At 44.3% G+C, this 19,353-nt stretch overlaps 1 protein-coding gene across 2 annotated transcripts in view; it reads left to right on the plus strand.

The window, feature by feature from the left end:
* CPAMD8 (C3 and PZP like alpha-2-macroglobulin domain containing 8) overlaps positions 1-19,353 on the plus strand; it is a 132,289-nt gene that overhangs the window by 96,624 nt on the left and 16,312 nt on the right. For both annotated transcript variants that reach the window (XM_054013324.1, XM_054013323.1), the window contains 9 exons: positions 825-961; positions 1,370-1,525; positions 1,932-1,994; positions 3,145-3,383; positions 10,005-10,092; positions 16,690-16,764; positions 17,360-17,465; positions 17,554-17,664; positions 18,484-18,696. In XM_054013324.1, the coding sequence (XP_053869299.1) occupies positions 825-961; positions 1,370-1,525; positions 1,932-1,994; positions 3,145-3,383; positions 10,005-10,092; positions 16,690-16,764; positions 17,360-17,465; positions 17,554-17,664; positions 18,484-18,696 (1,188 nt within the window). The remainder of the gene's footprint in view (positions 1-824; positions 962-1,369; positions 1,526-1,931; positions 1,995-3,144; positions 3,384-10,004; positions 10,093-16,689; positions 16,765-17,359; positions 17,466-17,553; positions 17,665-18,483; positions 18,697-19,353) is intronic.

Genomic DNA, 19,353 nt, shown 5'->3' on the forward strand with positions numbered 1-19,353 from the left:
CACTCTAATGTCCCTTTCACCCTCATTACGTCTGTGTTGTTAACAATTCAAGAAAGGAGCAAGAGAAGGCGGTGGCCAGACCTTAAGAGAACTAGGAGGTGCAGAACCGGGTGTGGTCCATGCATTGCTGGCATTTCAGCCCATGTTGTCTCACCAGTTCTCCATAAAGCTTCATAGGAGATGGTGAATAAAATGGAGAAGAGCATTGAGCCTTATGGGACTCCTCAGGGGAGGAGTCATTTGCCATGGGAAATTAGAAGTCAAATATAGTTAATTTTACAGTAACAGCTGTTTGGCCTGGGATTTTCAAAGGAGCCTAAGAGTGAGGTGCCCAGTTTCCATTGACAGTCAATTGGAGTTGGCCATCTAATTCCCTTAGTCTCCTTTGAATAACCACTAATAATTAACTATTTAAAACCCCAGGCTCCACTATCAAGAGTAATCATTGGGCCAGGTCAAAAAAGACCATGACTCTGCATGAAAAGTCCCATGACAGAGATGCAGAGTCAGCCATGCAGCTTGGGTGGCATGTAGGGGGAAAGGGAGCCAGTAAATTTGTGCAGGGGCTAAAAGTCAAGCAGAAGGAGTTGTGATCTGATGTGCCAGAGGAAAGATTAGATTGGAAACTGACACATGAGGCCCATTTTGGAAAATGCCCGATGTAATTTGGGTACAGACATTTTTCACTGCTTCATTTGTCTCTTTCTGTCTTGGACTCTCTAGACCTTAAAGATTTTTTTAGCTTGTGAATCTACAGAGAGGTGATATGTAGCTCAGCCCAGTTTCCCTACTCCAGCTGTGGGTTTGATTGTTTTCCCTTTCAGTTGTATCTGCAGAAGTGGAAATGACAGCCTATGGACTGCTGACATACACGCTCCTGGGAGATGTGGCCTCTGCACTTCCAGTGGTTAAATGGCTGTCGCAGCAGAGAAATGCACTTGGAGGATTCTCATCCACTCAGGTGAATTCCTGTCAGCTTGTGTAATTTCAGTACAGAAATATGTGCCAATCCAAATTGACTGATTTGGGACTAATCCAGGTTAGATTTCACTCTGGAATCTAGGAGTCGTGTTAAATCCTGGGGCAGAGAATACCTCACAGTGCTCTTTATCATGCCTTTTGGGTGTGAGCAGCATGGGGTGAACTTGAATTTCTCTCTCACTTTCTCTGAGACTTCTGAGGGAGGAAGAGGTGCAGGGAGAGGGGAATGAAGCAATTCCATTTACTGTCTAAGCAAGTGCAGAGGAAACCTGAGCTGTCAGATGCTAATGCTAAATGCTAATGCTAATGCTAAACAGCACGTTGCTAGTTTATAAGGTGGATGCTCCTTGGTTCTTCATTAACTGTCTTTTCTTCCCCAATCCCATAGGATACATGTGTAGCTCTGCAGGCTCTGGCTGAATATGCCATTCTTTCTTATGTTGGAGGAGTCAACCTTACCATTTCCCTGGCTTCCACTAATTTAGACTATCAAGAGACTTTTGAGCTTAACAAGATGAATAAGAAGGTTCTCCAGACTGCAGTGGTAAGTGGGTGCCTGAACAGATACAACTTCTTCTGCTTTAATGTTACCAGTTTCCCAAAGCGACCTGAATTTGGGTTCTGTGTTGTAACTCAGATCATTTCAGTGCGGGGCGGGGAGAGGGGAATGGGCTGGATATTGTGAAATCTCAAGATTTTCTGCCCAACCTCTGATGGGAGAGGCAGCAAATACTCAGTTATGAGAGCATTCTTCATCATAACGGATGCCTGGTATTTGGTTTGGGACAATTACCACTGGCTGCTTGCGTTAAATATAGGGACTGAGGAAGAATCTGCCATTTTTGTTCTGATTTTATATGGTTGCATGTAAACTGGAATGCTCTGTCACAAAGCGAGTAAAACCAAGGCTGACATGTCTTAACTGTGGATTCTCTCATGCTTGTCCCCAGATCCCCAGCATTCCCACTGGGCTGTTCGTAAGTGCCAAGGGCGAAGGCTGCTGTTTGATGCAGGTAAGGGTGCTGCCGGGCTGTGTAAAGGAGCTGAGAAGGTTACATTTAAACAGACAAGACAGTCATTAAACATTCATTTCTTTCCAACCTCTTCCCCCAGTGATGAATTGGCATGGAGAGCCAACAAATAATCCTCTCTAAGCTGTTGCTATGTTTGTTTCTAATGTCTCAAGGAGGGTGGTACATGAGGGTGTGATTAGAAGTGACTGGGATGACATTTGAAAGTGAATATTTAGGCTGAATGTCAGGGAATGCTTCCTGATAGGGAGATGTCAAGCTGTGGGATAGTTTTATAAGAACATAAGAACAGCCATACTAGCCAGATCCATCTAGCAAGTATCCTGTCTTCTGACAGTGGCCAATGCCAGGTGCCCCAGAGGGAGTGAACAGAACAGGTAATCATCAAGTGACCCATCCCCTGTCGCCCATTCCCAGCTTCTGGCAAACAGAGGCTAGGGACAGCATCCCTGCCCATTCTGGCTAATAGCCATTGATGGACCAATCCTCCATGAATTTATCTAGTTCTTTTTTGAACCCTGTTATAATCTTGACCTTCACAACATCCTCTGGCAAGGAGTTCCACAGGACTGTGTGTTCTGTGAAGAAATACTTCCTTTTGTTTGTTTTAAACTTGCTGCCTATTCATTTCATTTGGTGACCCCTAGTTCTTGTGTTATGAGAAGGAGTAAATAACACTTCCTTATTTACTTTCTCCACACCAGTTATGATTTTATAGACCTCTATCATATCCCCCCTTAGTCGTCTCTTTTCCAAGCTGAAAAGTCCAGTCTTATTAATCTCTCCTCATATGGAAGCCGTTCCATACCCCTAATCCTTTTTGTTGCCCTTTTCTGAAACTTTTCCAATTCCAATATAAGAGATGATAAGAAATACTCTTTGGTAAAATCTCCCATCTGTAGACATTAGTGTAGGTTTGGCAGTTGGAATGTCAGTGTGAGCAGTGATGTTACTGATGCAGGATGTTACTAGTAAATTGTTCAAGGTCCCCCACAAAATGTATGAGAGTCTGGTCTCTGCTCTCGTCTCTCTGGAAGAGTCGGGTGATGCTGCAGGGTCTAAATGATGCTTTTATTGCTTCACAGTCAATGGCACTAAAACCAGACCTGATTTTTCCCCCTCTTTGCTGCAGATTGATGTCACTTACAATGTGCCTGACCCTGTTGCTAAACCAGCTTTCCAGCTTCTGGTTAACCTGAAAGAGCCCAAATCAGAGTGTCATCGGCAAACTCAGCACCCCCTACGGCCCCTCTCTCCAGATGAGAATCGCTCAGAAGCCTCCCACAGAGAACGGGCACTGGTGGATGATGATGACCCAGCTTCTGATCAAGATCACCAGGAATACAAAGTGATCCTGGAGACGTGCACTAGGTAGTGAAATCCCTTTATTTCCTTCAACATGGCTCTCTGTACAGGTGGGCTAGGCTTCTTACCAGCAGATCTTTCCACTAGTTCTTTCATTGCAAACCACTCCCAGATGTTCTTCCAGTGAGAATTGCATCCCGTCCCTACATCTATGGGGGTTTATAATGTGTTTTTATGGGATACATACTGTTATACTGTTCTTGCTGTGTTGTCCTTGTCTAAGATCAAGTAAGACAGAACAATTCACGTTTTATTTGTCCTAGTAGACTCACTTGAATTGCTCAGGTGTTGAAGCCAGAATAAAAGGTAAGATAGTTTGTGTCTGAGGCACTCATGAATAAATACCAAATGTTAAGAGTTGCAAATAAAGATAGGCAGGGAGTGTTTATTATTGGAATGGTTCCATCAATAATTTAAACTGATTCAGTAGGACACATGATTAAGACATTTTTAATCTGATTTTATTTTTATTTTTTGCCTTTTCTCTCACTCTACCCCTTTGAAACTGAGGTGTTTTCTTACTTAAACTACTTTGCCTCCCTGGAGTGTGCACATTGGTGTGTTCTTGCAGTACGCCCATGAGAGCTGGGCTGTGCATACCTCCTTGATATTGTATGGTTACCCATGAGTGCTTGGTTGCTGGCTTTGATGTTTTTAGTCTTGAAGCACTTTTTGAGAGGAGGAAAAACATGCACAAAGAATTTACCAATTGTTGTATAGAAAGGAGGTGACACTTGGAGACTACTGGCTCTGATTAAGCCTTAATATATTTATTATTGTCTCTTACAAAACCTGAAGAAAACAGACTAAACCATCTCATTACATCAGGTGCAAAAGAAAAAGTTCCAGAACATTTTCCACGGCTGTATTAATGAAAGATTCCTTAGAAACCTAAAGGAGTTAGGTAATCCTAGTTAGGTAATTCTACATGAAACATGGCCATGGTTCTATAAATATTATTGACTTGACTCTAATTTAATGTTTATTTGAGTTGCTCAGGCTAGTCTGTTCAGTTTTGGATACAGAAACTCTAACAAAGGATGCTGGTTGCCATGGTATCAGTTTGGAATCCGATTGCTGGTATGGCTCTGTAGTCACTATGGTAACAGTGCAGTCTGTGAGATTATTTGGTTGACATGGTTCCCCAGAACCGACTATTTATCTGCTTGTTTCTTATTAAAGAATGTTAGAAATTAGTTAGAAAAAATGTCTGGAGTGATACCAACACACACTGGTTTTCAGCCGTAGAACTCAAAATGTTTTGTAAAGGCTGTCAGCAGCCTTATCCCCATTTTATCGATTGGGAAACTGAGGCATGGGGAAGAGGCTTGCCTGTAGTGTTACAATGAGTGAGTTGCAGGGATAGGAAATAGAACCTCGCTCTCCTGACTCTTTCCTGTGCTGAATCCACCAGACTTTCACCCCCAGCTTCAAATTCTGCCCCTATTGTCAACAGATTGCTTTGGTTACAAGGAGGTTTGTGGTAGGGCAGACTGAAGGGAAGGGAAGCCCAGAGCGAGAGTGAGGAGGCATTTACAAATGTCAAAGTGTCCAGCAGATAAAACTGAAAATTCCCCAAATCTTCATAATCCTCTTGCATTTCCATTTCCGATATGCCAGGTGCTGGGGTTCTAGCAGTTAAAGAATTCTCTGGTCTGGATGCCGTAAATCTCAGCAGCAGCAGCACAGTCACTCAGTGCCTCATCATAGCAATGGGAATGTCTGTGCTTCCCTGTCTGCTGCCACCTCCTCCCTGCCAAAGAGTTAAACACAGATATTGGATACAGTCCTGAAAACAATCTGTCAGAGTGACTCCAAACAAAGATAGGACTCTGTCGTCTCTAAACTCACCAAACCCTTCTTTCTGGCTCTTATGCTATGTTGCTGGCAGTCATGATGTTAATGAATGCCAAGGACCCATGAGATCCCCAGGTCTGGCCCCCACATAGACTTGCATTTCACAAGCCAGCTTTATGCCTCCCTCTAGCAGCAATGTCTGAGTCTCAGGCACCTCCACTGCCGCATTTTGCTGGGGACCCTGAAAATTGTCTGGCCAGTTCTGTGTAACCACAAGAGCCTGTCCAGGTTCTTTAGCAAACTCTCCCTGGCTCAAAGGTTTTCACCTGCTACTTTGCCCTACTGGCACTGGGAGCTGTGGGTTTATGATCAGTGGAAGAAGGAGGCATTTCTCAGGCCTGTTGAGTTAACTGGTCTCTGTGTAACTGCACCAGTATCTTACCAGATAGAGTGGTTCCAGTACCAGCTCTGCTTTGCACTCAGGGCCGGCTCCAGGCACCAGCCTGGCAAGCAGGTGCTTGGGGCGGCCACTCCGGAGAGGGGCGGCATGTTCAGCTATTCAGCGGCAATTCGGTGGACGGTCCCTCACTCCCGCTCGGAGCGAAGGACCTCCCACCGAATTGCTGCCGCAGATCGCGATCGCGGCTTTTTGGAGGTTTTTTTGGTTCCTTGGGCGACCAAAACCCTGGAGCCAGCCCTGTTTGCACTCATGCAGCACATTTGTGTCAGGGGTTTGCACCAGTGTAGCTACATCATGTGATTACTTAATGTCGGCAGGCCCTGACTCTGCTATTGCATGAGCATCTTGTGGGGAGGCAAGTTTGAAAGGTTCTTCATCTGTTCATTGAAGATGTCTGTAACTAAGGAGGCTGCCTTGCATCAACACAACCTTTCTGCTGTCATTTCTGAAACTTCTGCCATGGGAATTGCTGGAGTAAAGACAGAAATTTGAAAGGAAGCCCAGTCTGAGGAGATTGAAGTCTTGGACAACAAACAAAAGCAAATGAGATCTTCCCTGCCCCTTAGTCTCCCAGTAAAGATGTTCTTTAACTTCCTCTGTAGAGCTTGAATGGGGGGGGGCATTTATAAGGGTAGCAATGGGAATCAAGCTGGAGTTGTTACACAAGAGGAAAATTGTTTATTTTGAGGAGTCAAGTGCTCAGATGGAATCCTTGGGACATTTCCTTTTTGGGGCGAGACTGAATGAATATATGAATTTAGAGAAAAGAGAGTGCTCTACTGGAACAGGAAATGCCACTTTCTCTCTGAGGAGTTAGCTGGGTCTAAATCGTAATTGCACCAATCTTCTTGTTGCAATAGTGCCACTGCTTCCATGCAGTGAGGAATTGAAATCAATGAGCATCTGCTCTCTTTGTAACATACAATGGATTGGAAGGATTCTCCTCCATCTGCTTGTGTTTTACCATAGAAATATGAGGAATGACAAGCTTTGTTTTCCCTGGCTTTGCTGGAGGCCTCATTGATGTTGCGGAGGATGATGTGCATAGTGAGCTCTCTCACATTATTTGAACAAGTGAGGATGTTTGACTGTAAGCTCTTTGGAGCAGGAACCATCTTTTTTTCTGTGTTTGTACAGCGCCTAGCACAGCAGAGTCCTGGTTCATGGCTCGGGCTCCTTGACACTACAGTAGTACAAATAATTATTAATAATAATCATAATAACAAACATCAGAGGGGTAGCCGTGTCTGATGAAGTGGGCATTCACCCATGAAAGCTTATGCTCCAATACATCTGTTAATCTTAAAGGTGCCACAGGACCCTCTGTTGCTTTTTACATAATAACAAAGACACTCTCTTCTCTAGGTGTCAATTAGGCATTGGGATGAATTGGATGTTTACAAAATACCAGTTTTAACTAGACTAAAAATCTTCCCTTCCACAGTGTGCAGTTTTTGCTCGTTTGTGGTATGATATGTCCCCAGTTCTCCAGTCACCATAGAGTCCCCCAGAGTAGACAGGATCCAAATTCGTATGATAAAAAGCAAAGGGAAAAAACACTCTCATTTGCTTTCCCCTCTGCAGTCACCTTTAAGATGTAGCTCAGTGTTTCAGTTCAGCCCCTTGGTTTACTGGGCTTCAGCACTTCCCTTCAAATGAATTGTAGCCAACCATGTCTCCACCTCGGAACAAGGTTTCCTAACCAACTGTTTATAGAAAGTTCTGGACAAGCAGGATTGGCTGGCTTGGGACCTGGTAATGGGATATGAATTCCTTTAACCCCAATTAACCACTTCCAGCCCCAAAGGCCATGTCAGGGAAAGGCCATTTGGGGTCTTATGTGTCCTCATCTCACTTGGCACTAATCAGTATCCTCATTGGCAGACACAGCAGAGAAGCTAAGGACTAAACTGGCTATGGAGGGTTAACCAGCCTGTCACCTCTGCTGGGCAAAGCACTTTGGCAGTGGGGAAGCTGGCACTGCCTCTGTCCATGCCATACCTGTTCTTTTCTAACCATGGGAGCTCACTCTCTAAGGATACGCCTACACAGCAAAACAAACAAACAACAAAAAACCTACAGCAGCAAGTCTCAGAGCCTAGGTCAGCTGACTCTGGCTCATGGGGGTTGCGCTACAGGGGTAAAAATAGCAGTGTAGATGTTCCTGATTGTACTGGAGCCTGGGGACATAGACCCTCCCCCTCGCTGGTTTCAAAGCCCAGGCTCCAGAGCCCAGGCTCCAGCCCGAGTGAGAGTGTCTACAATGCTATTTTTAGCCCCATAACGCAAGACCACGTCAGTTGATGTGGGCTCTGGAACTCGCTGCCGCAGGGTTGTTTTTTTGTTTTGGTTTGGGTTTTTTTTTGCTGTGTAGATGTGCCCTTAGGCACTTTTCATGTATATCACATTGAGCCCAGTGTGTCTGCATTTCCTTTAAGATATGGCCATGCTTTTTTATTTACAGAGCCGCAGATAAAGCCCAGAGCCTTGCGGTTTATGTTTGTGACGCTCAATAAGAGCTTTGGATTGTATCATGAAGTTCTGCAAGTGGTGACCCTCAGGCTGAGTTATTCCATGTAGAGGTGGCTGAATTTCCATCTTGTCCAGGGTCACAAGACATGGGCATTATCTGAAGCGAGTCTGTGTATTTTTAATTACCCATTACCCTGATAGCTAAGTGCAGGGCTGGGGAGAGGGATTCAGAGGCCCTGTTAGTGCCTAGAATGCCCCCCATCCACAAAAGTGGGTCTGTGCAGAGCTGCTGCATGTCTGAGCTACCTTTCTGCATTGTTTCTTGTTTGCAATAAATGTTGCACATGTGTGCCAAGGTCACCAATCCTGGCACTACTCTTTCTTATGCCTTAACCCATTCCCAGCAGGTCACTTGAGGGAGAAGCAGGAGCATTTCCTCCCACAAGGGGCCATTTCCCTCTGTCAGCAGCGCACTTGCCCAGTGATGTCCAATAATTAATAAATTAGTCTAGCAGCCCCATGATAGACTGTATCCTTCTCCTCCTCGTCCTCTTCTGCCTGCCTTCCCACATCTTTGTGCTCTATGGGCTGCACTTAATTTTTGGCTAGCAAAAGCAGAGAGGAGTGTGATGTTACACTCCATATTCTTTATGGAAATATGCTTATAATATGGATATAACATAACTGAGATATACTTTATGAAAGATGGGTCTTGTAAGGTATCCTTGGAAAGGCTATGATTTACTGGGATGTGATTATTCAATTTGTATGCATGTATCATGTCTGTATCTAAAGTTAGGAATATGGACTATGTAACAATTACAACTGGAGGTGTATTGGGAAGACACCCACCAGAGGACAGGCCATCAAATTTGATGAGCCATCAGGAAGGAACAACAAAACCATGAAGATACTAATCTCTCTCCCTCCGGGGGGGGGGGGAGGGGATTAACTGTGACACTACTTGTCACCTGATACTAAACATTACCTGGGACTATTTGTAATTTTCCACTGGAAGGGAAGGGTGTGTGTGTCAAGTTTGGGAAACAAAGGATTTCCGCCTTATGTAAATCCTATTTAAGGATGGGGAGGAAGGCAAACAGGACTCCTCCTCTCCATGGCCTGTTTGCCCAAGAAGAGTGCTAAAGCCACCTGAAGGGAAGGCGGCAGGGGGAGTCCAGACTGAGACAGGGGTCCAGTCTGAAAAGAAATATAACTGGAATTCTGAACCACAGAAACTTTGCAACCTGACTAAAATAATATTTAGGGTAAGGAATTACATTTTATAACCTGTTTCTCAAGTATATTGATCTTAGCTTGCGCACTTTGTTTTATTTGCTCAGTAATCTGCTTTGTTCTGTCTGTTATCTCTTATATTCACTTAAATTTCACTTTTGTAGTTAATAAAAGTTGTTTTGTTTATTATTAAACCCAATTTCTGTAATTTCTAAAGGGGGGGCAAGAAGTTATGCACATCTCTCTTCACATTGAGGAAGAGGGTGAATTTTATGAGCTTGCGCAGTACAAATATTTATATTCAGTGCAAGACAGTAGTATTTTGTATTTGTCTCCCAAAAGGGATGGACACGTGAGTGCTGGGGGAGGGAGCCCTCTCACACAGAACTGACTTAAGTCTGTGTCTGCAGCAGGGTGTGGCCCTACCTGTGTGTGTGATACAAGAGAGCCTAATTCAGCACAGCAGGGAGAGGGAACCCAGGCTGATTGCGCAGGGGAGGCTCAGTTAAACCCCAGCATATCAGGTGGCATCCCAGATGTGGGGTCCAGCCTGTCACAAGGAGCATTTATAAAACTTAAGTCTGCTTCATCCCCAACTGCTCCAGGTATGGTTTAACTCAGGTCCTAACTTTATTCTCTCTCTTTTTATCCCCCCTGGGAAGGTGGCTGCATTCGGGATCATCAAACATGGCTGTCTTGGAGGTGCCCTTGTTCTCAGGTTTCCGAGCAGATATTGAGAGCCTGGAGCAGGTAAGATGTTGTGATCAGAGTGCAGACCATGTGCTTAGGAGTTGGCCTTGGCTCTTTCATTAGCGGGGATTCCCTTTGAGGCGCTTGCGGAGGTAAATGCCATATTATGTGAGAAGAGATATAATTAAAATCAGAGGGTTGGAGATTTCACTTGTCAGAAAATATTTATCTGAAGTGGGGAAACAGATGTTCTGAGTAAGATTAACAAATTTACCTAACTCAGCCAAATAAGCCTTTATTACTGTGCATGGCTCATGGTAATTAAATGAGACTCATTTGGAAAAGCTGAAGTGAAAATGTGCTCCAACAGGAGCTGTTTATGGCTTCTTAGGGGCTGTATTATCTCCAACATCTGGATTCGATTTCATTGGAGGCTCTGTGTCTTGGAATTTTTTTTTCTGGGAGAACATCATGTTTATTGCAAGCCAAACTGAGGTGGACAGAATGTGCCTCTTGCCCAGCCAGCCCTCTAGAAGGGAGGAACTACAATCTTCAGATTCACTTTAGGCTTTGTTGCAGCATTACACTGTTTTCATTGCTTTTTGATTTTATAAATAAAATTGTTAGTGATGCTCTATCTGAAGAGAGAAAAGAAACTAACATGCTATCTCTGAGAAACAGCAAAAGAGCTAATCAGGAATTTCTCTATACAACAGACCTCTTCCTTTAATGGCCTTGTCTTTTCTTTGGGGGGAAAAAGCTGTGTTCATAACTCAAGTTAAATAACAAGGTACAAGTATCAGAGGGGTAGCCGTGTTAGTCAGAATCTGTAAAAAGCAACAGAGGGTCCTGTGGCACCTTTGAGACTAACAGAAGTACTGGGAGCATAAGCTTTCGTGGGTAAGAACCTCACTTCTTCAGATGCATCTGAAGAAGTGAGGTTCTTACCCACGAAAGCTTATGCTCCCAGTACTTCTGTTAGTCTCAAAGGTGCCACAGGACCCTCTGTTGCTTTTAACAAGGTACAATTCTACTGAAGACAAGGCAGTTTAATCTGACTTACTAACTCACGTGAAGACTACAAACTGCCTTGTCTTCACTAGGATTGTACCTCAAGTTAGTTAATTTGAGTTGAGAATGCACCTTTTTCCCCCCCAGTGAAGATGAAGCCATTATGTGCATCTTCAGAGGGCTGCAGTTTGAGTCAAAACTTGCCCTCAAATACTCTCACATAACTGTCACTGAAGCCAGTGAGATTGTTTGTTAGTATCTGAGACTAGAATTTGACCTTTTATGTATTAGGGGAGCATGTATACTTGTTTTTGTGCAGATATATGTGCCTGTAATGCATGGAGCATTTACTTTAAAAGAAAACGGAAAAGGTTTTGTAAATATGGGTAGCAGGATAAGGTGTGTGTGCACCCTTGGAATGTCCAATCTGCTGTGTTTTAAATATATGCATTTGAAAATTAAGTTTTCTTTCACTTACCAGCTAATTCCTGAGTCTGGGATTCTCTCTTTCCCCTGCAACAAGAGGAACAATCATAAATGCCTAAAGCAGAGTAGAAAGTGCAGGAAAACCCAGGTCAAATTGTGGGGAACCCTAGAGTCCTTGCTATAGAGATAGTAATGTTGAACCTCTCTTCTGCTTCTTTTTCACAGACTGCAGAGGATGTGTGGGTAGTACATAAGTTGCCTATAGGTAATGGGAGGTTGCATATCAGTATAAGGAAATATCACCAACAGGAGTCTTCCATATTGCTGTGTGAAAGATAGTGAGGAAATAACTGAGGGGCCTATGCTGGTCTTGGTTTACGTTTGGATTACTTCCTGTGAAGTGCTATAAGTAAAGCCAAAAGGATATGGGTGGAAAACTGGCTTAGGAACAGGAGATGCAGGGCAGCTTTAGAGCAGATAGTAACATTCCCAGTTGGAATCACTGTCAGGACCTCCTCTCTGTCATCTAGAGGGATGGATGACGAATAAGTGAGATGATACTGTTCTGAAAGAAGGAGGCTATTACTTTGAAGGGGGCACATACAGATCAATTGAGAGAATACCAGCTGTGAGGGCTAAGGGAGTTGCTGGGCTTATTCTCTTTGCAGAAGAGGAGGCTCTGAGGTTTCAAAAATAATGGAAGGGACTGATTGTTGCTAACGATAAATTGTTCACACTGGAGAGGGGATCAAACACTAGGAGTGAAGTGCGAGCGCTCCTCTGTTGGACAGAATTGCATTACACAAATGGGACTAAATCTTTGGAATATGTTACTGAAAAGGGCAATCGAAGCAAATAGTATAAAAGAGTCTGAGAGAGGTCCAGGAAAAGCAAGGAGTGAAACACTAGAAAGCACTGGCATATTGGGCTAAGAAGCCAACCCCAGGGGCTCCTTATATTCCTGGTAGGGCCTGATGCAGCTAAAGAAGCAGTAAGAGCTCTCAGGACCCAGGACACACTGTGTTGGCCTAACCTGTGCCTCCCCACAGCACAGGAACATTGGAATGAGCCGCTGGGGTGGATTTTCCTCTTGGGGTTTCAGGTGCTGACACTTTCTGGAGGCTGCAAGGTTTATGTGTCAGTTAATCCTAGAATGGTTTTGGCCAAGAGAATTGTGTTCTGGTATTAGACTGATTTCATGGCTGTGCCAGCCAAGTGTTTCTCTAGTACATGGAGGGAATGAATTAGTGAGGTTTGTTCTGCACAGAGCTATAGGTTGAGAGTTTTAAAGTAGGAGCAATTCCAATCCTGAACAGAGGCCCAGCACAGGGCCTGTTCAGTACTCACACCATCAAGACTTAGTGGTTTATGCTGGCACTCTGCTCAGGGTGAATTTCACTCATTCTGAATAAAGCCAGCTTTACTAGTAGTTTGATGTGTGGTTAACGCCAGAGTGGATGTACCATGATCTAGGACAGGGGTTCTCAAGCTTTTTTCTTTCTGAGACTCCCCCAACAAGTTATAAAAACTTCACGGCCTGCCTGTGCCACAACAACTTTTTTCTGCATATAAAAGCCACAGCCAGCATGAGGGAGTTGCAAGCAAGACTGTTGCCTAGGGCCGCACACCACAGGGGGCCCTGCAAAGCTAAATTGCCCAGGCTTCGACCTCAGACCCAGGTGGCAGAGTTCAGGGCCCCAGACTTCAGTAACGCATGGCGGGGCTTCAGCTTTCTGCCCTGGCTCCAGCGAATCTAACACTGGCCCTGCTTGGTGTACTCCCTGAAAGCTGTTTGCACCCCGCCAGGGGGCCCTGGATCCCTGGTTGAGAACCACTGATCTAGGAATCAGGAACTCCTGAGTTTTAATCCCAGTTCCCCCACGGATTCACTGTGTGATCTTAGCCGGTCACTTCTTCTCTCTGTGCCCCAATATCCTTCATCTGTAAAATAAGGATAATACTTACTTGCCTCACAGGAATGACTACTCTGACAATTAGTTAATAATCGCACAGTGCATGGCACATGCGAAGTGGCCTGTACATGCTAACTGTTCTGTTCAGCACCCAGGCACTTTAATGATGGATGAGTCAGAAAGGCCTTAGGCTTCCAGTGGGTGGTCATAACAAGCTTTGGGCACTGCACCACAAATCTGCCACAGAATATCTGAGACACGTGGAACCTCAGGGATTCGGGTGTCCCATTTAGCACCCTCATGCCAATGTCGAGGCCATTCCAAATGCTGACGTGCATCCTGGGGGACAAAACAGAACAGAACAAAATGGGGAACATATCCAAGCTGGAGTAGAGAAGGGGTCAAAGACTGACCCACACTGGATGTATTGTTAAATACATTAATATCTGGGAAGCATTGTATGCGAGTTTAATATCCCTCCCCTCAATGATCTCTCCAACACATTAGGTACAAACAGGCATTTCTCAAGCACTGGGCACAAAGGTCTGTCTTTGCTTCTTCCCTATAAACAAATGTGTTTGTGGTGGCCTTTCCCATCTCCCCTTTCCCTAGATCTGATCTCCCCTGTTCCCAGTGCCCCCAGGGTTTCTGTTAGGAAGGAGAGGCAGTAAAGGATCTCAGTTCACCAATGGTCTATTGTTGTTTGGGGGTGGAGGGAGGGGTATGCCCTTTAAGATGCTGGTTCCATAGAGTAACAGATAATTTTCTTTCCCTATTGCTTGGGGGGGCAGGGGGAGAGTTGATTACACTTGCTTCTTGATGTGAAGATTGAACCCGTGAAGCACCCAGAGCATGAAACATCTGTGCTGAGAGAGATTTAACTCCGGGCAGCTCCATCCTCTTGCCTTTAGAAGCAGCACTGCGATTTGCATAGCTCTTACTGCCCAGGAGCTGATTCAAATTCAACCAGTCTGCAAGTTCTGTGAACCAAACACTTTGCAGACAGCACCCCTGTCTGGGGAAAAAGTTGTTTGTACGGGAGAAGGTGCTGAGCAGTCCATTCCCACAGCCCTCTCTGGGCTGCATCTGAGTGATTCCCACTGGAGATAAAAGGAGTCATGCAGCTAAAAGATATAACTCCTTCAGGGAGCAATTTGCAAAGGTCTGTGGCCCAGTCTCCCTTTCTGCAGGTGCAATTTGCACCCACAAAAATGAACTGTAGGTGGAGATCTCAATTCTCACACCTGTAGCACTTGGAAGCATTGCACAGATATGCACTTGCAGTTCATTGTGACACAAAATGTGCATGCAAATTGTGCCTACAAAAGGAGGCTGCTCTTTTTAACACATAGCCCCAAATGTGCCTCTTGTTTGGACCACTTTATTTGTCATTAGAGACCCAAGACATTCCTATCTCTGTGTTTTCTTGCTGCTCCCACTCTCTTCCCCCACCCCATGCACTTACCACCATGTCCAAGGGGTTTTTATAAATCAGGTTTCCTTGTTAGGTGTTTGCACTCACAAGGGAATAGTGTGCAAAGAGGGGATTCCCATGGAGCTCCGGGGATGGGGATGGTTAATGAAGAGGCAGCCCCCCTTACTGTGTAGCAACAAATCCTCCTAATAGTGCTGGGTGTCGACAAGGTCAGGGGTCACCACAGGCTGGTATATCAAACTTCACCAAAAAAATGCAACTTTAGCTGAGCAGAGCATTTCCCGGTGGCGCCAGTCTCACCGAGCCCTCATAAAAGGGCTGTCTGCAGCCGTCCATGGCTGAGTAATAACAGCCACCACCAGGCCCCTAAAATTATACGGACAAATTAAATTGGCCCTTTCCATGTTGTGTGGGACTTAAACACATGTTCCTTTTCTTGTTACAGTAATAGCAGGAAGCTGTGTGCAGGGTTTTACAGCTCTAAGCAGCACACTAAAGAAATTCACAGCTACAAGTATTAGTAGCAGGTTGGGTGAATTACAGTGCATGTGCTTGTAGCCCCACATTGTATCTCTTAACAGATAATAATAATGCCTTGCCCTCCCTTCCATTGGGCATTAATCCTGGGTTCTCAAAGCACTTTAGGAATAGTATTTTAAGAGTTGTATGAAAAATATTGTTCTCATATCACAAATGGATCAACAGAGAGGTTAAGGGAGTTGCCTAAAATCACACAGAGCACAGTTGGGAATAGAACCCAAGCATCCAGACTTCTTCTAATCCACTGGACATCACTCCAGTGGATTTAATAGGAATCTGATTAGAAATGGTTTAAACCTATAGAATTTAACAGGGAGCAAGACCCTTTCTATGGACCTTTGAGGCATCCTATAGCATTCTGTAGTAGGGATATAGTTATCTGTTTCTGTGGAATGGCTCATTCATTCAATAGTCATGTTATTTTCCGATAAATTCTCTTGAACTTTTCCATAAGGGTAGTAATCCTGCTGCACACACAGCACAGGGAGAACAGCTCTCGGGACAATGATGAACAACGCCAGATGACGTGGATTTCAGGGAGCCAGCACTTTAGGTGTGGATCTTGCTCTGAAATCCCCAGTGTGTGCAGATCATCACAGTACAGTAATTGATGAGCATGTGCAGAATAAGCATAGGTGCCTGGCTAGCACAATGTGTACTGCGATTCCCTGTGGCTCTAGAGGTAGAGAAGGTGAATAGTAGGGGCTTGGCCTGACCTCCTTATCTCGAGGGCTCTTTCAGATGGCTGCTCTTTTCAAATGCAAGGATTAATTTTCCTGGCAGAAGAATGTTTTGAGTTGTTTGAGCCAGCAGCAATGGAGGGAGGGGGCCTTTAATACCCAGTGCGGTCCATCAGTATAATTCCCTGGCAGACTGAGGGAGTGTAAACAAGAGACTGCACTCTAGCAAGTGTTTTGGGGTGTCTGGGGTCCTGCTTGAGCCTTGGTACTGAAAATAATCCAGGAGCTACTCAGTTAGATTATGGATGAAATATTAGATGAGTTCCTGTGGGGATAAGCATAGCCCCCAGTAACTAGCAAGTGCTGCATCATAACATGTTGCACCTCACAGGACACTTCACACCATAGACAGATCGCATCAGAAAAACACAAACTTAATTTCCTCCTGGTTTATCTGGAGGCACCTGTGACCCTGATTGCTAGACCACCAGCACCTCATCCTCCGAGGTAATTTTCCAACAGAGAGAAGTTGTGTTTTCTTTAGGTTCTAATCAGGTGTTTCCTAAGCACTTTGGAAAGCTTTGTTTTTCTGTTGACTGCAAAATATTTTCCATAAAATGAGTTTATGATAAACCTCTTCATTTCCTTCCAGTTATTAATGAACAAGCAAATTGGATTAAAAAGATATGAAGTTGATGGAAGAAAAATCCTTTTTTATTTTGATGAGGTAATGACTTTGTGTATGATTTTATTATTTTTCTATGTTAGAATAAGGAGAGAGAAATGATCAGTGGATCAGGCTTAAATAAAATAACAAATACTTTGCCTTTGATAGCTCCTTGCAGATGAGGATCTCAGTACAAACTTTAATCAGACTTTGATCAGGCTTGCAAATCAGTGCATACCTGGGAGAGGGAGCTGGTGTCTTTTCTGCCTTGCTCATATGCCACAGAATCTTTAACTAAATTCCATTTGCAGAACAGTTTATGATTGATGATACTGATGCACAAGCCAGAGAACACAGCTTGGGTTTCAGCTGCCTGGCTGAGTTTGTGGCGGTGACACACTGCCGCCAGTGCAGGATGTGCCTTACACAGGACTCAGCTGGACCTGTATCTTATTGATCTATGTTTTTATGCCACACTTGTCTCAGCACAGTAAACAGCTTGGTATTGGAAGGTACCTTGGTTAGTGCAGGTATCTAGCACAGTGAGAGTTGAGTTAAATGGTGCACACTGTATAGCATTAAGCAGCTGGCTTACTCCACTGACTTTTAGAACTGCAGACCATGTTAAACTAAAACTCTTATGCCCTTTGTGCAGATTCCTAGTCAGTGCATGACCTGTGTAAAATTTCAAGCCTTCAGAGAGTATATCGTTGGGAAAACTGCCCCTGTCCCCATCAAAGTGTATGATTACTATGAGCCAGGTATGTGCTGTTTGTCTTTGGATTTTGCTAATGCTAAAGCCCTAGCCGCATGGCTTGTTTATAATTTGTCATTCTTGCTGCTCTGTAGCTTTTGAAGCAACTCGTTTCTACAATGTGAGTGAAAACAGCCCCCTGGCTCGGGAGCTCTGTGATGGGCCAACGTGCAATGAGGTGGAAAGCTCAGCCAATCATTGGGTTGGTAAGTTGCAGCAAAGATGAGCTGGCAATCTCTGAACGCGGAATCCAAAAGGTGTATAGCTTGGGAATTCAGAACTGAGAGTGGGGGCTTTAAAAAGAGGTTTATTTCAGTGTCTAGAGGCTTCAGTAGTGGGTAGTTTTTAAATGCCTGTGATGAGCATAGAAATGACTACAGCGAATCAGACCAATGGTGCATTTAATTTGGTCTTCTGTCACCATCAGTAGCTAGTACATGTTGCTTTTTTTTTTTCCCAGAAGGACAAGTAATGTACAATTATGGAATAATCTCCTAATGAGGGAAGTTTCCTCCCGATCTCTGTCAGTTATTGGTTGGGTTATGCACTGAAAATGAAGCCTTATGTCCCTTATAATTTTCTTAATCTTTTATCTTAATTGTGGATGCTGCTATTATTCATTCATATAAATGTTGCGATTTTTTTATCCTAAGTTCTTGACCTCAATAATAACTTGTGGCAGAGAGTTCCACAAGTTAATTATGTAGAAAGACAGAGTAGTTTCATGTGTCTGCCATGACAATAACTTCTTCCAAGACTAGCTATTTCTTTCTGTCCCATGTGATGCCCAAATTGGTGTGTGTGTGGGGGAGCTGTACCATATACAGACTTGAAGTATTACAGCCATTGCTGCTATTCCAGAGCGGCTAGTCTATTCCCACAGCTTCAGTAAATTCATAAACTCCTGTTGAGAAGCTGCAGGGAATTTTTATAAAGGAAAAAAAAAACATGTCTAGGAAGCACAAGAAAAAAACAATACAAATATCCTCTTTCCTCTGCTTCTGATGTTCCTGCTTGCGTTTCAGGTTTTGTTCACTCTGGGCCATGCAACAATGTTTTTGGCTGTTTAGAAGATGAGTATTTTGAGCAGTGCATGTGCTCCCGGGACTGTGGCTATGATGGGGACCCAGTGTGTGGATCAGATGGGATGATTTATCAGAACCATTGCCAGATGGAGGTAGCATCCTGCAGGAATAATACAAGGATAGAGCAGATACCTATGTCTCAATGTTCTGCCTGTAAGTTTCATTCAGTTTCCTGTTCTGGTGTTACAGTTAGCCAAGGCAGTCCACAACCTGTCCTGAACAAGGTCTGCTGATTAAATTGTGTCTGATGTGGACAAGTGGAGGATTTGAATTCCATCTCCAAAAGTGAAAAGGTCGCTCCCTGTCCTACACATGAGCTGGTCCTTGCATTCAGTAGAGTTGGCAGTTTCCTGCTGTGCTGAAATGGTCACAGTTGGGTTTGCATATCTCAAGGACGAAAGGACCAGTCAAAAAGAACCTCAAGAAATTTCAGTAGCTCCATTTATATTCATCCAGAGTGATGTCTCCAGCTATAAATGAGCCCTGTGAGAGATCTCTGAAAGATTTCCCATGTGCTTTCATCAAGTGCAATGTGGCAATTTGACGAACTGTGCTGGATCATGGGTAGGGCACTGTGAAAATCATGATTCTGTGGACTGCACAGAAATCCCAGAATTAGCCCAATACTGTGATTTGTTCTCCAACAGTGAGGAAGCAGAGATGGGTATCCCTGCTTCTACCTCCCCACTGAGGCTACAGCTGCTCATGGGGCATTAGTGGGCCAGTCCCATGCCAGAGGCAGGCAGTGAAGTGGTGGGTGTGATGGGCAGGTGAGTGTCCTCAACAATGGACAAGGTGATGAACGCCACC

The sequence above is a fragment of the Malaclemys terrapin genome, chromosome 24, assembly GCF_027887155.1.
Source record: "Malaclemys terrapin pileata isolate rMalTer1 chromosome 24, rMalTer1.hap1, whole genome shotgun sequence".
NCBI classification, from domain to species: domain Eukaryota; kingdom Metazoa; phylum Chordata; order Testudines; family Emydidae; genus Malaclemys; species Malaclemys terrapin.